Source organism: Apostichopus japonicus, chromosome 9 (genome assembly GCF_037975245.1).
Source record: "Apostichopus japonicus isolate 1M-3 chromosome 9, ASM3797524v1, whole genome shotgun sequence".
Taxonomy (NCBI): domain Eukaryota; kingdom Metazoa; phylum Echinodermata; class Holothuroidea; order Aspidochirotida; family Stichopodidae; genus Apostichopus; species Apostichopus japonicus.
In genome coordinates, this window is record NC_092569.1 from 14,763,266 (window position 1) to 14,783,514 (window position 20,249).

At 42.5% G+C, this 20,249-nt stretch overlaps 1 protein-coding gene across 2 annotated transcripts in view; it reads right to left on the reverse strand.

Moving 5' to 3' along the window:
• Positions 1 to 2,696: 2,696 nt before the first annotated feature.
• LOC139973108 (laminin subunit alpha-like) overlaps positions 2,697 to 20,249 on the reverse strand; it is an 87,002-nt gene continuing 69,449 nt past the window's right edge. The window contains exons 61-76 of one of the 2 annotated variants that reach the window (XM_071979535.1): positions 19,854 to 20,028; positions 18,595 to 18,612; positions 16,427 to 16,596; positions 15,869 to 15,973; positions 15,529 to 15,646; positions 14,975 to 15,121; positions 14,626 to 14,777; positions 12,892 to 13,071; positions 12,064 to 12,336; positions 10,938 to 11,127; positions 7,463 to 7,618; positions 5,931 to 6,081; positions 5,278 to 5,408; positions 4,679 to 4,781; positions 4,131 to 4,253; positions 2,697 to 3,341 (exon numbers count right to left, since the gene is read on the reverse strand). In XM_071979535.1, coding sequence (XP_071835636.1) covers positions 3,199 to 3,341; positions 4,131 to 4,253; positions 4,679 to 4,781; positions 5,278 to 5,408; positions 5,931 to 6,081; positions 7,463 to 7,618; positions 10,938 to 11,127; positions 12,064 to 12,336; positions 12,892 to 13,071; positions 14,626 to 14,777; positions 14,975 to 15,121; positions 15,529 to 15,646; positions 15,869 to 15,973; positions 16,427 to 16,596; positions 18,595 to 18,612; positions 19,854 to 20,028 — 2,335 coding nt within the window. In that variant the 3' untranslated portion in view covers positions 2,697 to 3,198. The remainder of the gene's footprint in view (positions 3,342 to 4,130; positions 4,254 to 4,678; positions 4,782 to 5,277; positions 5,409 to 5,930; positions 6,082 to 7,462; positions 7,619 to 10,937; positions 11,128 to 12,063; positions 12,337 to 12,891; positions 13,072 to 14,625; positions 14,778 to 14,974; positions 15,122 to 15,528; positions 15,647 to 15,868; positions 15,974 to 16,426; positions 16,597 to 18,594; positions 18,613 to 19,853; positions 20,029 to 20,249) is intronic. The other variant, XM_071979536.1, reaches the window with a different exon arrangement.

Below are 20,249 nucleotides of genomic sequence, written 5' to 3' on the forward strand. Positions count from 1 at the left end.
AAAAACATAAGAAATGTAAGCAAAATGACATTTACAGGAGTTTGGTAAGTGACCGTAAGTCTCGGACAGAATCATACGAGACTTGCCCGTTCCAAGTGAGGGATTTAGGATAGGCGATCAGATCATTCATTTCAGTGGCGTAGGAAGGTACTTTTGAGTGGGGGGGGGCTGAAGACTTATGGCCGGCCTGGGGGAGGGGTCTAAGGGGAGGGGGTGTCCCCCTCCCCTTTGGAATTTTTGCATTTCCAGGTAGCCTCAGATGCAATTTGGTGCAATATAGCACACTTCAACACCGACTCCATTTTGTAAACTTAATTTTGTATTTTCACCTGGCCTTAGATGCAATTTGGTGCTCCAAATGAGATTTTTTTCTCATTTGGAAATGAAAAAGGGGTTTTCTGACTTGCGAAGCGGGGGGGCGGAATGATACCTCCGCCTCTCCACATTTTTCACTGGGGGGCTGGCGCCCCCAGCCCCCCCCCCCGGTTCCTACGCCTTTGATTTATTTTATTTGAACCAATTAGGGACTATTCGACCAACAAAAAGCAGCCCTAGCATGCTACAAACTCAACCTTTTATTGGGTGGGGGGGGGGGGGGAGACCACCCAATCCCGATCGATTTAACGCCCATCCGGCCAGAGTGGCGTAGGCTTACACATGATTCCGCACATAAGGGAGCCAACTTCAAAACTTCCCCCTGACTGATTTTTGGACTGAAATTGTTATACGTCAAATGAGACATTATTTTGTCCGAATAACAAGTGTGTGAAGTTGACTTAACACAAGGAGGTGGAAGGGTGGGTGGGTTTGTCTCCTGAAGTAGAGGCTGAAGGTATAAATCCCCCAATTGACTATGGGACCATTTCACCACCACCTCCCCCCCCCCCCGCCACTGTCCCAGGCTCCCCTTATAGTTTCCTAACCATCTCCTGTCTGAAACAACGAGAAAGAGACTATATTTGTTCACTTTGGATAAGACATGTTATTATAACCAAAATAAACCCTTTTACATTCAATTATTTCTTTAAGAATGCTACTCAGTTCAAGTTTGAATTCAATAACGTTGAATTGACCTTTTACAACAACGCACTGCAGTAACAGAAAAAGACTTGACTAATTGGCATAGCCCACTTGCGCTATCTGAAAGCGTTCCATACTTTTCTGTTTTGCATATTTTATGCGACATTCATTGTCGTGCCCACCTTTTCAAGCATAACCTGTTTGTATGCAGAATATGTGTATATAGTCCTGCGTATTTAGAAAGCGCTCGGACGGTGGAAACACAGCATATTGTGTATGGGATGTGTCTTATAGTCAGTAGCGTAACGATAAATTTGCCGTTTTAATGATTTATTCATATTTTCTGGTGGAGGGGTAATGGTTTAACTGTAGGGGATTGAGGGTTTATAAGAAACTGTATTGCTCCCTCACAAACACGAAAATAGTAGAGATTGCCTATATATGTGTGACAGAAAATTCCAGTCTTCGATGTTTTGTGTTTTTGACAACAAGGCACTGTTTATATGACAAACATGACTCTTAGCTCGTCTTTGTCAAAAATGGTTTCGTATCAACAAAGGGAAATTCGCACCAACAAAGGGAACTTTTGCGGTTTTTTCTCCGCTTATTTTACGGAACTGGGGACGTCCCCATTCACATGTACCCCGTACATGCAGCTCAGTCGCTTACAGTTTAACAACTTGTGTCTGTCCTGTTTAGATGCGTATAAATTTGCCAGTCTGCCCTTTGAGGAAATTTATGTTGGTGTCAAAATGTCATTTACATAGTCGATTGACTTCCATACAGAATTTTGTAAGCTAGACACGGAACTGATAGACGATGAGAGTTCTTTTATGTTCAAACCATTACACAATTCTGTAAGAATTGGGAGAGTTTTGAGCTACCCATGTGTGTAACAGCTATGGTCCGTTGTCTGTGTTGAGCGAACAGCTATGGTCCGTTGTCTGTGTTGAGCAGACGTTATTGATAGTTTTAGAACTATTTTAAGAGTAACCAGCTACGACCACGAAGTTCAAACCCATTTACACCAGAATATATCTTTTTTGTTTAGTTTGTTTGGGTGAAATCTGATGGCGGATAAATGTAAGTCACGCATCATATAAGAGAGAAGAGGATGACATCCACTAAGTCGGGGAGGGGATGCGAGGCGATGGGAGGGGATGGGAGGGGAGGGGGCAGACTTGTTTCTTTGGTGGGGACACTAATGCATTTCGTAACTTTCGCATCAATTGTTTTGGTTTCGAACCCTTGGTGGAGGATCATTAAGGAGTCTTTACCCCTCTCCATTGGTCTCTTAAATGATTTATTGATGATCTGCATCCACACACAGGTGTGTTTGACCTTCAGACCGATAACCCAATTGTCTTTTTCGATTGTTCACATCCACGTACCCTGAGAAAAATAATTTTTCTGAGGACATGGTGATTCTTTTGAATTGACACCCGAGGACTTGGAATTCCTTTGTTCAATTGAGCTCAGCTGAGATATTCAACTACATAATTAAGCTTGGAAATACTTCCGTACCAAGAATTAATACCCTGGCATGTTCTAGAAAGGGATTTTGTCATCATTTTATGTTACAAAGAAATTTGTAAGCACCCTAAAACTCTTATTCCCTTCAAGTTAAGCCAATGAAAAAAGACGAAAAAATCAACAATAAAAGGAAAATATACAAATGGGTTTATCACAATTTTTATTGATTTGAAGCCAATGATCTGAGAAGGTTAGGGTATGAAGGAGTATCCATAAAATATATCAAACACAGGAAGATTAAAGAAGGTATGTGACGCAACCCATTTTCTCTTAACGGGGATTTCGAGGGATAAAAATCTATTACAACAAGCAGGCAATTCTTTTATAAAAATGCCCTGAAAGCCACAAACAAATACTTAAAAAAAAAAACGCGAAAAAAATAATTTTCTTGGGACAAATTAAACTTCATTTTTGAAATTCATCAGTTTCATTTTGTACTCCTTAAACAATGAAAATTTTTGCAAAACTTGGGGCTTGGTATTAAATTTTGCTTAAGGCAGTTTCCATTTTTATGTATTTTTAAAATGGTCGTTTTATTATTATATTACCTTTACATCTTTTCTTTACTTTAATAAAGGGCATCAAAATGTTTAAGAGTTAATCTAGGGAGGGTTATAGAACAGCCACCCCCTCTCCTTTTGTGGTTTAGTTGGCTGGACACGAACGTTGGTCGACATCTCCGACAAATCGTCTTGACGAGATGGGCAATGCTTCTCCCTGGATCACCATCTTCCTCATGCATCCCGAGAAGTCCTCGTTTTCAAGAATACCTTCGTGGACCATGTCGACTGTGGATCAGTAAATGGGGGAAAATTATCTTCAGCGGGTAGAAGTATTAAGTGCAAATGGTGACAACAGATTCGTCGCTTGTTAATCAAATTTAACTTTTGACAAGGCCTCGTTTGATCTCTCGCCCTACTTTATTTTAGTATTGAATATTACACGCTATCTCTCCGGTATAATGGTATTCATAAATAATGTATTTTGTATTACTTGCTTAGTTTCAAATATAAAAGTAGTGGGTATATCACAAACCCCCCCTACCCCCTCCCTTACAACCATCTTACTTACCCCAAAGGACACACTAACACACATACCTCTATCTGTCTCTCTCCCTCTCTGAACAACCCATATCATATACTGGTACATACTTAATCAGTTTTCCAAGCTTCAATGGTTGCCATTTACCTCTCTCTCTCTCTCAACACACCTCAGCTCTCTTGGTACCCAACATAGGATGTTTTGCTTTTAACAATACTTGATAAATTTTCAAGCAAAGGTGGTGGCCCTCACATCTTTTCCCACATAACACCCACAAGCATCTCTCTCTTGGGTAGTCCATATAGGGATTTGTACTTGTTCGCTTATTAATTTTCCAAGCAAAGGTAATGGCCACTTACACATTTTCCCACACGCCTCCCTCTCACTGGTTACTCCCCATATCAGATATTTTGAGTTTACCGATGGCCCCTCCCTAGAAAGAAGATGGCACCTTCACATCTTCCACCACTACCTTTTCATAACTACTCTATATATGGTGAGGTGCAGGGGGGGGGGTGTATGTCTTAATAACTTACTCGGCAATCCTCCAAAGAAGAGAGGGTGGTTGGTGTTGGCTTCATTAGAGGCTGGGTTGCCTGATGCCTGTATCCCTCTTACACCATCTACTTCAATGTAGGCTTGGTTGCGCTCCTTTACCACTGAAGAAAACAAAGCATAGCATATGACCAGGTCAAGGTCAGAAGAAAGCTTTGTGGTGCAGTCTCAAATAAATAGTTTCAACCAATCGCATCATTTCAAATGTATCTAAACAATGTTGCTGCACTGACAGCGTTCTTATCACCCGAATCGCCAAACAACAAAATAAAAACGTGAAAGCAACCAACAACAAGAACAAATAGTTCAACTCTCTGACATGAAGAATGTGGGGGTGGTGGTGGGGTGGGGGGGTCAGTAGGCATGTAAGGTGGTGGTTACTGAAGGGCTCCAATTATCAATTCAACCCTGAATGATTGACTTTTAGAAGACATCATGCCTGATGCTCTATGGGATGTTTTGTCTCATGTTATTACATAACGAATGCATCCCACAAGTAAGGACCAGATTATATCTGTCTCCTCGTTACCTTTAATGATATGCCACTCTCCATCACATAGAGAAAACCTGCCCTCGTCTGGTGAGAAAGTGGCTACAAATTCACCGCCACCGTTCTCGATGGTCAGGATGAGCTTCAGTGATATAAGAAAGAAATGTGGAAAGAAAAAAAATTATATCAGTTTGAACTGTTTCAAAACGCAGACGTGGAAAGATTGATTCTTTTAGTCAAAACCGTAGCCTTATTTACCGTTTACCGTTACATACAGTTTGTATGCTGTATTTAATACCTTGACCCTACCAAACCTTGATTTATTTTTGGTTACATCTGTATTTAATATCTCCATACTTCTCTCTCTAGATGGATACGGTTTATTATATGGTTTCAGAGCTTAGTTTCCTCCGATAAATTTGATCAAATACAGTAAGGGAAAGCCCAAGGACCAGCTTACAATTATTACTCAAATCAACCAAACCCCAACCCACCATGATTGTGCATCTTTCAGAACACACTAGCTAATTTTTTGGCTTAAAGCACATACATTTATGCAAGAGGGGTAACGGGTGGGGGTAGGTGGTGGGGGGAGAGGGCGTGGGGGGGTGATGATTCAAAAAGGAAAGAAGACTTACCTCTCCTTCTCTCATCTCTAGAGACATAAAGTCCATGTCTGGATTCTGCACGGAGAAGAGAGTACCAGAATTCTTCCTCGGCTTTATTTCGAAGCTGATCTCCAAACTGAATCCAACCCTAAAGGTAGCATCTGCCAGGAAAGCAAATAAATATTGGTTTCATATAAAATGACTTTTATTCTCAAATGGTTCTCTGCTTCTTCTTTTTCCTTTTCTTATTCTTTTCATCAGAACATATGGACATGCTTCCTTAACGGACTCTAGATCAGCCATATTATAAGGTGCATGGAACAATATTTGAGAGAGATCTCTGCTCCAAACTTATGGGTGAATTAACTAGAAAAAGTACCAATAGAGAAATTTAAATCTCTTAACCCCACCCCCCCCCTCCCCCTCCCATGCACAAGAGCCAAATTTTTATTGTTAGAACCTTTTTTTTAACAATTAAATAGCAAAATTAAAACGAGGATATTATAACATATCACAGAAAAGTTTGTAAACCAAAAGAAAAATGACTAAACCTCCAATTGCAGAATTCCATTTTCGCTTTTTTTTTTAATCCTTGTTTTTTGTCCGCTGGCTTGGTTGGTGTCTGTTTTAATTTTTTAGCACATATGATACAAATATCGAGAAAGCTTGGACTGTAAACTTACCTAGAACGAGGTATCCACCAAACTGGCCAAAGAAAACGCCAGGCTCCCTGGAACCTTGACACTGGGGTACTTCAAATTCAGAGAGCAATTCCCTGGGTGGGTCCACGGTGAAGTCCTTGATACAGCCTATCAGACTAACTCTGCTCTCCGGCTGTTAATAGAAATTTAATATTATAACCAACCAAAACAAATAAAAAAATCCCACCTTAACATTAGAAGCATCTTGTACGGTTTTGTTTTATACAATCGCTGGAGAAAGAGGACTAGTTTATGTAATTGCTGTCTTCTTGGAGACTTTCTTTACTCATTTTTTCACGACATTCCAACTTTGAGATACAAGAGATTTTAATGTTCATTTACTTACAAGGCAAACTCTAACCATCCAGCCATAAGTGCTCTGGCTATTTATGCTTTGCAGTTCTATATTAGAGAATGTATTGACTTTCCTGTTGTTGAGATGAATTTCTTCTTTTTCCTTTTTTTTTTATTAAATCTGAATCCCTAAATATCAAAGTTTCTGAAGATGGCTCTAAATGATGTGACTGTTCTTTTTTTAGTGTCAACAATACTGATTATTCTGCCTTTGAATATATGTAAAGAAATACAAAGGGAAGGAAACAAAAACTGAAAGGGTTGCAGATCCTAGCAGGGCTATGACATCACAGGTACAGGCGTCAGACACCAACTTTTTTTTACTAGGATATTTCCCGAACCATGCAAGAAAAATCTAAGCAATTTGGGAGAGTACTTCATCACAAATTCCTCTACCATTTAAAATAAACATAAAACTTGGGTTTGTCTCAGCTCAAAGTCATCGCTTATTGATCCTTCGCTTACATCAAAGTCAAACAATCGGAATTGCATGCATTATGACCTTCCCTGCCTGTAGCAAATACTACCCAAGTCCCCTGTTTTTGGCCAAAGAACAGGGGAGATTGAATATCTACTCGAGTTGGTAATGCTAACCATACTGAACGCTCCTCTGCACAAATTCATGACTAAAACACACAGTGCATTATTTCAGTGGTCAAGCCAAACTTGTCTTCACACATAGGAAAGTAGTGCTGTCCACACTTGTGGTTACAATCATATGGTGGCTGGTCAATTAATTAGTTGCACTCAAGGATGCATCCTAAAGGCAGTATTTGGTGTAGCTTATATGCGATCAAGTAACAAATTATGAATGCTCGAGTGAATTTGAGGAGTGCTGTTTTGACATAGGCAGGCTTGACCATCATGTGAGACATTGTGTATAAAGCCACTTCTTGTTGTACTAATGCAACTAAAGAGCATTTAATTGTCTAACGAAGCCCATTAGTGCCATTCCACAAAAAAAGAGATTAATTTGATGCTACGAAATATGGGAATAAATTGGTTGCTACGAATGACTAATTTCCTTAGTCCTCCTGCAGTATGTAGGACCAGATTTTGCTTTGTGTTTCGGTTCAACCGTATCAAACATGATTATGTGGAAAACTCGACTCAAACAGAGAAAAGATACAAAGATACGAGAGAAAGGTCAAATTACTTACTGGCACATCGGTAGCGGACCACGACGGTGGCAGACCCCCCACGAATAGCGGTGTTTCCACAGAGAGGTAACGACTGCTACCTCTGAGGATGCCCTCTCCGACATTGATGCCATCGACGAAGATGATACCTAGGAAACCATCTCTCAGAGTTCTGATCTGGTGTTCAAGAAATGGTACAAGATGATTAGGCTCATATTATGTATGCATTTATGTGTGTAAGTGTGCGTGTATGTATTAATGTATGTTCCACCAATGGCCGACTACCGACAGATGTCGCAGTGGTAGAAGTCAGGACCGATAAGAAAAGTACGAAACCAACCAGTGGTGGCCCTCCATCCTTCTGAAACTTTTCCCTCCCCCTGACCTTCCTCCTCCTCCCTCTGACCTTCCTCCTCCTCCCCCTGACCTTCCTCCTCCTCCCCCTGACCTTCCTCCTCCTCCCCCTGACCTTCCTCCTCCTCCCCCTGACCTTCCTCCTCCTCCCCCTGACCCTGACCCTGCTCCTCCTCCCCCTGACCCTGCTCCTCCTCCCCCTGACCTTCCTCCTCCTCCCCTGACCTTCCTCCTCCCCCTGACCTTTCTACTCCTCTCCCTGACCCTCCTCCACCTCCCCCTGACCTTCCTCCACCTCCCCCTGACCTTCCTCCTCCCCCTGACCTTTCTCCTCCTCCCCTGACCTTCCTCCTCCTCCCCCTGACCATCCTCCTCCTCCCCCTGACCTTCCTCCTCCTCCCCCTGACCTTCCTCCTCCTCCCCCTGATCTTCCTCCTCCTCCCCCTGACCTTCCTCCACCTCCCCCTGACCTTCCTCCTCCTCCCCCTGACCTTCCTCCTCCCCCCTGACCTTCCTCCTCCTCCCCCTGACCTTCCTCAACCTCCCCCTGACCTTCCTCCACCTCCCCCTGACCTTCCTCCTCCTCCCCCTGACCTTCCTCCTCCTCCCCCTGACCTTCCTCCTCCTCCCCCTGACCTTCCTCCTTCTCCCCCTGACCTTCCTCCTCCTCCCCCTGACCTTCCTCCTCCTCCCCCTGACCTTCCTCCACCTCCCATTGACCTTCCTCCACCCCCCCTGACCTTCCTCCACCTCCCCTGACCTTCCTCCTCCTCCCCTGACCTTCCTCCTCCCCCCTGACCTTCCTCCTCCCCTGACCTTCCTCCACCTCCCCCTGACCTTCCTCCACCTGCCCCTGACCTTCCTCCTCCTCCCCCTGACCTTCCTCCTCCTCCCCCTGACCTTCCTCCTCCTCCCCGACCTTCCTCCTTCTCCCCCTGACCTTCCTCCACCTACCCCTGACCTTCCTCCTCCTCCCCCTGACCTTCCTCGTCCTCCCCTGACCTTCCTCCACCTCCCCCTGACCTTCCTCATCCTCCCCCTGACCTTCCTCCTCCTCCTCCCCCTGACCTTCCTCCTCCTCCTCCCCCTGACCTTCCACCACCTCCCCCTGACCTTCCTCCTCCTCCCCCTGACCTTCCTCCACCTCCCCCTGACCTTCCTCCTCCTCCCCCTGACCTTCCTCCTCCTCCCCCTGACCTTCCTCCTCCTCCCCCTGACCCTGCTCCTCCTCCCCCTGACCTTCCTCCACCTCCCCCTGACCCTGCTCCTCCTCCCCCTGACCCTGCTCCTCCTCCCCCTGACCCTGCTCCTCCTCCCCCTGACCTTTCTCCTCCTCTCCCTGACCCTCCTCCTCCTCCCCCTGACCTTCCTCCTCCTCCTCCTGACCCTGCTCCTCCTCCTCCTCCCCCTGACCCTGCTCCTCCTCCCCCTGACCTTTCTCCTCTCCCTGACCCTCCTCCTCCTCCCCCTGACCTTCCTCCTCCTCCTCCTGACCTTCCTCCACCTCCCCCTGACCTTCCTCCTCCTCCCCTGACCTTTCTCCACCTCCCCCTGACCTTCCTCCTCCTCCCCCTGACCTTCCTCCTCCTCCCCCTGACCTTCCTCCTCCTCCCCCTGACCTTCCTCCTCCTCCCCCTGACCTTCCTCCTCCTCCCCCTGACCTTCCTCCTCCTCCCCCTGACCTTCCTCCTCCTCCCCCTGACCTTCCTCCACCTCCCCCTGACCTTCCTCCTTCTCCCCCTGACCTTCCTCCTCCTCCCCCTGACCTTCCTCCTCCTCCCCCTGACCCTGCTCCTCCCCCTGACCCTGCTCCTCCTCCCCCTGACCCTCCTCCTCCTCCCCCTGACCTTCCTCCTCCCCCTGACCTTCCTCCACCTCCCCCTGACCTTCCTCCTCCTCCCCCTGACCTTCCTCCTCCTCCCCCTGACCTTCCTCCTCCTCCCCCTGACCCTGCTCCTCCTCCCCCTGAGCTTTCTCCTCCTCTGCCTGACCCTCCTCCTCCTCCCCCTGACCTTCCACCTCCCACCAGGGCACTCCTTATCCATTATCTGATATTTTGTACTCACCTAACCTAGTACAGACACACTTAACTGGTATTGTACTCCATGGTACCTCATACAGATATTAAGTACCGACAGCTTCTAAACATCACTTTACCTGATGCCAAGGGCACTCCTTATCCCTTATCTGATATTTTGTACCAACCTAACCTAGTATAAGCACACTTTAGCTGGTATTGTACTCCATGGTACCTCATACAGACATTAAGTACCGACAGCTTCTAAACATCACTTTACCTGATGCCAAGGGCACTCCTTATCCCTTATCTGATATTTTGTACCAACCTAACCTAGTACAAGCACACTTTAGCTGGTATTGTACTCCACTGTACCCTATACAGATATTAAGTACCGACATGCTTCTAAACATCACTTTACCTGATGCCAAGGGCACTCCTTTATCCCTTATCTGATATTTTGTACTCACCTAACCTAGTACAAGCACACTTTAGCTGGTATTGTACTCCACTGTACCCTATACAGATATTAAGTACCGACATGCTTCTAAACATCACTTTACCTGATGCCAAGGGCACTCCTTTATCCCTTATCTGATATTTTGTACCAACCTAACCTAGTACAAGCACACTTTAGCTGGTATTGTACTCCACTGTACCCTATACAGATATTAAGTACCGACATGCTTCTAAACATCACTTTACCTGATGCCAAGGGCACTCCTTATCCCTTATCTGATATTTTGTACCAACCTAACCTAGTACAAGCACACTTTAGCTGGTATTGTACTCCATGGTACCTCATACAGATATTAAGTACCGACAGCTTCTAAACATCACTTTACCTGATGCCAAGGGCACTCCTTATCCCTTATCTGATATTTTGTACCAACCTAACCTAGTACAAGCACACTTTAGCTGGTATTGTACTCCATGGTACCTCATACAGATATTAAGTACCGACAGCTTCTAAACATCACTTTACCTGATGCCAAGGGCACTCCTTATCCCTTATCTGATATTTTGTACTCACCTAATCTAGTACAAGCACACTTTAGCTGGTATTGTACTCCATGGTACCACATACAGATATTAAGTACCGACATGCTTCTAAAGTTCCCTTACCTGATGCCACTGGTTGTCGTTGACTTGTATATCGGACTCGATTTCCTGTGACCCTGTGCCGTAGTCAAAGGAATAGATGAGCTTTCCACCAGACAAATAGAGGGAGGTGTAATCAAACTGCCTGTTATCCGAGGCATAGTACAGGACACCAAACTCTGCGGCCGTCTTCAAACCGAATGACATTTCATCTCTGCAGAGGAAATTTATACGAGGAGAGATATGAAACAACATTGGATAATTAACAGGTTCACGACAGCAGCTAATCATATCAGCTAATCATTCAACCAGGCAAAAATTATCTGCCAGTTGGTTCAAAATTTAAGGTAAAAAGAAAATATGTACAGAAATATTCCGTCAGAAAAATGTCGGTCCTGAGAGAAGGTCGGAAATGTTGTTCAGAAATGTCGGTCAGGTCACACTATTACATCGGCCAGTCAATGGGGAGCTGGCAGATTTCACACAGAAGATATGCGCATACTGAATGGTTCGTCTCAAACAGAGCATTTTACTTGCACAAACTTGCCTGGAAGACAATGCTGCTTGGAGTTTACGTTAACATTCAGGAGAAGTTGAAGGAAGGGGTAATACTCCCCTGTTTTGATTTACAGTCTTCTAAATTTGAGAGGCGCTTTCCTGTTAATATGTTCAACATGTAAGAAAAACTCAAATTCCCATATCACAACATTAATGTTTTATTTAGACCAACCAATCACTTCTGATTCCAAATGTCGAGGGGAAGAAGTTATGGTTTTTTTTTTTTTTGGGACAGATTTCCGAGCTTTCGGTTACGTGGAATACTGTTACTCGATATAAGTCTGTGGGACCAAGAATGTATATATGTATGTATTTTGGATCCTCCTGCAAGCAGGAACTCGCGAAGAAGCCATCATTAGCTTATCAAAGCTGCGAGCTGACCGAAGTCAGTCTCGTAGATTCATATTTTAACGTCCATGATTATGAATTGTCAATTGTCAACAACTCTGTAACTGGACGACAAAAATTAATCTTGGATTGACTCGAATTCGGGACCTTATGATTGAAAGGCACTGGCATTAACCACTGAGCTGTGTCCAAAAGTGTCCAAATTGTGGCCAAATATTGCTTACGAATGCTACATTTGACTCACTCGGTAGGATAATCCCTGCCCAAGGACTCGTATTCGTATCTGCTCTCGTTTGTAGCACCAAAGAAACCCGCCCCGGCATCCAGTGGATCCGCTCCAGACGAACCCAGCTGCCCGAGTCTACACTCTTCGAAAACACTGCTTGTCGATGTCTGTGAGGCGACGGTGGTGGTCGCTCCGGCAACAGGAGGTTGCTCCGAGAATATGGCTGCCTCCTCCTGACACAAGTTATAATCAGCACTGTGATCTGTTATTCTGTCTGCAAAGTTCTTCACTCTGTCAGAAAAGAGAATTCCGAGAACCGAATAGCGATGTTTAAAGGACGTACAATTATTCTCGATGCGTGCGATATTGTTTGCGTACTTCTCTAGATGAAGAAATGCTACTTACAAAATGCAACTGACTGACAGTTCCAATATATCCTCCTCCCTCCACAGTCACCCCCCCCCTTCCACCCCCGTCCAGCCCCAGCTTAACCTTACCTACCTCACAAATATAGCATCATGGGGTCAATATTAGTGTTTATATATTTGCCCTTACTATCCTTACTATGCTTTCAGGGTTGATTTCCACAACAGCTAGACAAGGATATCCAATGTAAGATGCACAACGAAAAGCAAGAAAAGGGGCAAAATCTTCAGAAATGTGTTTTTGAGGAAACCAAGCTAAATCTGCTAATTATCTTAAGTTCTACCCGAGGGAGCATGTACTATTTAAAAGCCTGTCGTATTTTTACCCCATCGGTGTTGGTTACACTAGCCCGGATGACTGGACATTTTGTCACAGACCGTTACTGCCGCATGAAATACCACCGATCTTACAACAACTTACTCAAAGCCAACTGCTACATTAGATATGCAGCCTACAAATGGCTGTAGATCAGGAAGGGCTTCAGTGTTGTACGTAATAGATGGCAGTCCTCCAATAAATAGCAAGTCACCCGCGATTACGGTAGTCCTTGTTCGGAAATTGCCGCTTGTTTCATCGACATCGTTGACCCTTAGGCTCACTCTGATGAGACAAAGGTAAAAGAAAGGAGTGAGTGCAACAATGACTGCCTTTGTTCTAATTTGTATTGTACTGTGTGCATGGTATCGAATTATGTGTATTGTTTTGCATAGAACAGTACGGTATTGTATTGTATTGCACTACACTATATTGTATAGTATAGTATTGAATTTTATAGTATAGCATTGTAAAGTGTTGTATTTCTAATTGCATTGTATTATATTATATTATATTCCATTGCATTGCATTATATATATATTGCATTGTATTATATAGTATTGTTAAGTATTGTATGGTAATGTATTGCATAGAACCGTATTGTATTGTATTGCACTATATTGCTTAGTACTGAATTGTATAGTTAAGTTTTGTATGGTATTGTATTCCAATTGCATTGTATTATATTCCATTGCATTGCACTGTATGTCTAGTTATGTATTATATAGTATTGTAAAGTATTGTATGGTAATGTATTGTATTGAACAGTTCCATATTATATTATATTCCATTTCATTGCACTGTATTGTATAGTAATGTATTATATATGTATTATATATGTATTGTATGGTAATGTATTGCATAGAACCGTATTGTATTGTATTGCACTACATTGTTTAGTATAGAATTGTATAGTTAAGTATTGTATTCCAATTGCATTGCATTGTATTATATTCCATTGCATTGCACTGTATGTCTAGTTATGTATTATATAGTATTGTAAAGTATTGTATGGTAATGTATAGTATTGAAGAGTTCCGTATTGTATTGTATTGCACTGCACTGAATTGTTTAGTATTGACTTGTATAGTACCGTTTTGGAAAGTATTGTATGGTAATGTATTCCAATTGCAATGCATTGCATTATATTCCATTGCATTTTATCCCATTGCATTGTATTAGTTACTCTACGAATGGAACACTGTGAATGGTTAGTTTTGATATCATCGTAAACAATCTACAAATGTCAGTCCTATTTTGTTTTCAAAATCCTTTTTTGATACTTTACTACTTTACATCGCCATCAGTTTCATCGTCGTGGTGATAATGAGACTCAATCAAGGTTTGCCAGATACTTTTCCAAAACATTTCCTACTGTTATGTAAATTCTACATCTCTGTATAATATGTTCTTTAGAATTGGATTTGTACATACTGTTGCAGACAATTGCAAGTACAGTTCAACGACACATTCGCACATCAGGCCTACAATACTTAACATTCACGACAGAAATGCTTTCAAAGATCTGGGAAAAGGCTCCATGAGTGAAGAGCGAAATCAAACAAAGCAAGATAACACTTTGTAGCTATCATGACTTAACTTGGTTCTTCCTCTTCTGGAAACAGAAACGAATCGCCCAGAAATAATATAAACACAACATTGCAGTCGAGGATTAAAATTTACAAAACCCCACACAATAGTATCAAAAACAGCTACAGAGTATGATTAGGGTACGCATGCAATGTATTACTTGACCGGGGGGATATTTAGTAAAACTACGCAGCCAATAAAATATATTTCATTCTCCCCCCCCCCCCCCAACCCAAAGAAAAGACGTACTCTCGTCCTGACAGCTTGGAGACACTGACGGAATGCCACTCGCCATTGTCGTAAAAATCTAGGTTGGACACGAGTCTGGTGAATTCGTCATTTTCTTTGCCAAACACAGCTTCCACTTGGCCATTGACGAGTTGCAGGACGAGGACGTTTACCTATTGACAAAGATGGGAACAAAGGTTAGGAATAGTTTTACTTAAAATGTTATTTTGATCTGGAAATCTGATATAATACACCCCCACCCCAGAGAACAAGCTAGCAATTTTGAAATTAAGAGAAACGTGCATTTCTGCAAATACACATAACTTTTTTCCCCCTTTTTTTATTATCATTGACTGAAAATAACACTTACGTGACTAGCATCTGACAGATACGCAATTAATCCAGAAGGTCGTTGAGCTCGGAAGTTCAGGGACAATTCACCGACGCCGTAAAAGTCTGTTGGTTGGAGTTTTACGAACCCTCCGAATGGTGCCGGGAAAGATACTAAGCGAGTGTCCTGTGTAAAAATAAAACCTTATTATATCTCCATAATGAAGTGATTCTCAAATAACAGTACAAACATACCTAGCTAAATTGAGGTTATGCATTATTTCATCTTTCTCTGCCCCCCCCATCCCCCTTCCGTTCTACATCTTAAATAGTGCCCACAAATTATACATTCCCTCCCTCCCTCCCACTTAGCAACATGTTAGCTCTTTTGTGTACACAGTACCCACGCCGGAAGAGAAATGGGTCAGAGGGGACCACATCCCTTTCCCCCACCACCCCCCACCTTAAAAGTATTTTGCAAAGAATTATGTATACTGATATGTATACTCATAATATACTTAAGGAAAAACGGAGGTGTCAAAACAGCCGCATATTTCGATCTTTTGTAGATCACTTCTTCTTTTTGTTACGTACCTGAGCAATACAGTTAGGGTAGATACCCTTTGACCTAACTCCTGCATTGAGGTCAATCAGGTCACGTATAATTAGAACCTCTTTCAGACAGCCAAGGAATCCACGTCTGGTAACATCTCTGGATTTGAAAGAATAACCGAGTCATTAAAAAAAACAAGGTCCTTCTGATTTCTCTCTCTCTTTTTTGGACCAACACAGATATAATAACAATATCAAGACTAAAAACTCTGCCCCAATGTCATCCTCAAACGTTACAATGTAATGCTAGTTAACAGTAAAAGATTGTACTCGCTCATTCATGGTTACATTCACGACATAAATGCCTTTTGATTCTACTTACACATATTGGCTATCTTTAATGCCAACCAGTCCTCCATAGTAGAGGTACTTGATGGGGTTCATCGACTCCATCGTTTCAAATTCGACAGCCAATGATTCACGATCTCTGTGGAAAACAAGCAGACACTAGAAATTACAAGCGTACGAAACAGACTTGACGAAGAGAAGCGTACAGAAGCAAACTAAACAGACTCGAACAAGTTTTTTACGTAGGGCATCATTTAACACTGGCTCACAATCTGGTGTCGTTAAAGGAGGCTTTTTAACTACCAAGGAAGCACGCATTGATCTGTTCCTGACGTACACCAAAATGTTCGATCAAAGAAACGATAAAATATCCATCTAACTCGAAGATATTCCACTGATTGATCAAGACAATGCAAAGTTATGCCATGTTGCAAGATAGAACATACAACTAAATTCTCTAGACACTATGCAAAGGAGGAGAGGGTGGGAGTGTGGGGATGTGGAGAGGAGAGGGTGGGAGAATGGTTGGTATCCTATTACATTACAATTCTACATGGATTTCTCCCCGCTCCGCCCCGCTCCATAAACTGACCTGCCCATTTGGTTCACTTCGAAGGTCAGCTCCCCAAACTTGGCAATGTCCACCAATGTCCATTGGCCGTTGTTGTATTTCCTTGACGTCCTCAGTACCTTCGTCTCACCGTCGATCGAGACTCTCAGTAGGACCTTGCCTCCACTCAGCTCCACAGATATGAAGTCAGACTATTGGAGAAAATAAGAAAAAAACAATTGACTCTTAATAAACTGACATCAACGATGTTCCCCCCTTCTTATTTTTGTACGAGTCACGTGGACAAGTGGTAAGGGAAGGTATGAGGCGTTCGTCTATCACTTTGACCCGACAATACGAGAAGAAGTAAGCAAGGTGACCAAACTTCGCTATAAATAAACTCGTCAGTTTGATGCATCTTCTATGGCTATAGGTTTCACAGGTTGCTCCACCTCCCAGACATAGGGGGTTATCAACTAATGACTTCAGCCCTATGAGGGGTGGAGACAGAGGTATGAACAATTATGGTTTCCTAGGCCTGCGATGACACTTCATAGGGCTTGTTCTGATGGGTCTTGGCAATACAGACAAGACAGTCAAACGTTGATACACCCGATCGGCAATTATGGATGCCATTTTTTTCCCACAGATTCTTGTGAACCTCCATGTACCGCACAAATGCCTCACATTTTTCACTACAGGTTGAGAAAGATGGCTCTATGGAGTAAGAGGTGGGAGGACTGGTGGGGGGGGGGGGAAGGGGTGTCGCTCACTGTAAATACCTTCCAACTGTCATATTATCAAATATATTCTTGAGAGCAAGTAGGAAATGACAAACAGGATTGTATTTTAACCACTATAAATGAATGGATCAAGCAGAATACTGTTTTCTTTTGGTAAAGATACAGAGCCAAAGTTGTACAAAAAAAAAAAAAAACATGGCAATTGGATGTAACCTATGATGTGGATAAACTTTTGGCCTGTTACTATGGAAATATAAACGAGAAAACAGAAAAGACCAGGATCTTTTCCTACCACAATCCAAGCCTTTTCAAAATCTCCCACTCTCAGCGACAAAGTAAAATTGATTCCCCGGAAGCCTGCAATCCAAAATTTAAACAACCTTATCCAAACTTTCCACTCCATTCACTACTGCAATGTTCTGAACAAAGTTAATAAAATATGTGGCTTTTTTTCTTTTCAGTTTGAAAAAGTTGGAGAATTTTTTCCTTTTTTGCGTTATTTCAGCTTTTTGGTTGACTTTAATAAGAGATTGTTTGCTCATGTACCTGGTTTTCCCTTTAGTGATAAGGGTATACTGCCACCAAATCTTGCCTAATTCCACACAAAACCAAAGAGAATAGACCACTTTTGCTTCCTCCATAAAGTTCCTTGGTATTTAATGGGTGAAGGTTAGGGAAACAAGGATGGGCTCCAGTTCAATATGGTACCAATTTCTTTTCTTTTTTTGTCCTTCAATGTTTAAGTTCATGGTTATGTGTGAAAGGATACAAATATGTTGTACAAATTTGAGTGTATATATGTATAAGTTCCGAAATATAACTCTGAATAAAGTTGTGCATAAGTTTAACCTGAAGAGTAAGTATATTAATTTAAATTTGAATTCTATCAGTCAGTCTATCAGTTACACGTCAGAGGGCAACGTATGCACCAAAAAATGTTTTTCAAAATTTTTGAATTTGTGATAATTATCCGATAATAACCCCTTCCTGATGCAGTTAATTAATACAAAACAGCCCAGTTTTATTTCAACTAATGAAGCAATATTCAAATACTGTACAATTATTGATGAGTATTTAGTATGACATGATTAAATGAATATGGAAATGTCTGAACTAATATTTGGGTTAGCCTCCAAAAATGGAATAAATGATCTACTCGATAATTAACATTTGTTCAGTGTATTTACCAAACAGTAGTCCAGTAGCTTTGTGATTTTTGTTTGAAAGTTTAGGAGAGATGTTATTTTCCAAGCACGGACTACAAGAGGCTCTCTCTTAGAAAGTGCACTCTTAGTAGTTATTCAACTTTGAAAGGATGAAAGGTCTACAATATCCTCCCGAGTTTGGAATACATATTCAACCTTTCTAAGCTCAAATGTATGATTCCACAGCTGTGGAGTGATTAGTAAAGATTATATTAACATATGTGTGATAAGTCATATATCTGTTTATTATATTATTGCTTACAGTTGTTTCATTTCCTTCCTGACAAAGAAAGTGGCCAAAAAGAAAGAAAATTTAGAAAACAAACAAATGTTAAAATTGTCAAGAGAAGTGGTATTCTATAACAAAGAAGTACTTGAATCCCAACCCTTAACTAATCCCTCACACATCACTCCCCCCCCCCCCTCCAACCACCAAAAAGAATTGACTTTCAATGCCGTCTCAGGGAACTGGACAATACATATCAGCATCTTGGTATAACAATACAATACATAGCAATCATGATGGCTTTCATCAGAGTTGCTAATTTTATCTATTACAGATATATTACTATAAGTTTTACCTCTACCAAGCAGAAATATTTGAACAGCCTAACTCTTAGGTGAAATGCTGGAGATGAACTATTTCCATGTCCAAAAATCTAGTCTGTTTCTTTGGTATCCAGATGCATTTCTTCGTCCATAGATTTCCTCCAAATTTCCAAATGTCTGTCAACTTTAAATTTGTTAGGGGGCATGATGTATCACCTTACAGCTTTTTCACTCCCCCTCCCCTATCTTCCCCTCCCTATCTTTCCATTCCCCTATCCTCCTCTTCCCCTATCCTCCCCTTCCCCTATCCTCCCCCTCCCCTATCTTGCCCCCTCCCCTATCTTTCCCCCTCCCCTATCTCCCCTTCCCCTATTCTCCACTCACCTATCCTCCCCCTCCCCTATCTTGCCCCTCCCCTATCTTCCCCCTCCCCTATCTCACCCCCTCCCCTATCTTTTCCCCTCCCCTATCTTGCCCCTCCCCTATCTTCCCCCTCTCCTACCCCTATCTTCCTCTTCTCCTGCCCTACCTCATTTCAAGCATTTCAAAGGGAGACCCCTGTATCATTGTACACAACCACATTGAACAGAAGAGTGCTGGTCTTGGAAGCAATCTTCTTGTAATGGCATAACCATGTCAGGTGACAAAACCATTAACCAAGTGGAATGAAATTTGACATTTTCTTTATTTGGAAAATTCATCTTTACAGCTGGGGGAGGAGGGGGAGAAGGTGGGACAAGTGGAGGGGAGTATGAACAGGTACTCGAGAGAACTAGATACCTTCACTTGGGCCGTTCAGGGTTCAAAACTCCAAACTTCTGGCTACAAGCCTCAACACACAACTTTCCAGTTTCATAGCCAACTCCCTCCCCTTGCCCTCCCCCTTGCCCTCCTTTTCCCCTTCCTTGCAATCCTAGCCAGGGTGTAATGAAAGCACATTCCCTTTGGCTGTGTTGTTTTGTCTGTACTTACTCCTTTCCTTCCAAACATTACAAGTCCCTCTGGCGACAGCGTCTTAAACGACAGGGTTTGGGTGAAGACAGCTCCATTACTTGTTGGATTTAGTACCTTCAAGAAACCGTTACCATCAAACAAAATGCTGCCAATATCGTTTGGATCTGCTTCCTGTGACAAGTCCGTCACATTCCTGACAAAGAAAAAGAGGGGGGAGGAAAGAGGAAATTCCAAATTAAAGGATAGCTTTCATTTGTAACTTAAGTTTATTCAAAATACTTTCTAAGGGTAAAGATACTGACATTTATTTTTTTCATTTCTAATGTATATGGTAGCATTTATAATTGCCAGCAGAAATTCCCATCTAGTTCTAAGCAAGATAGCACACTGCAGAAGGTTTGTGACCCCCCAATC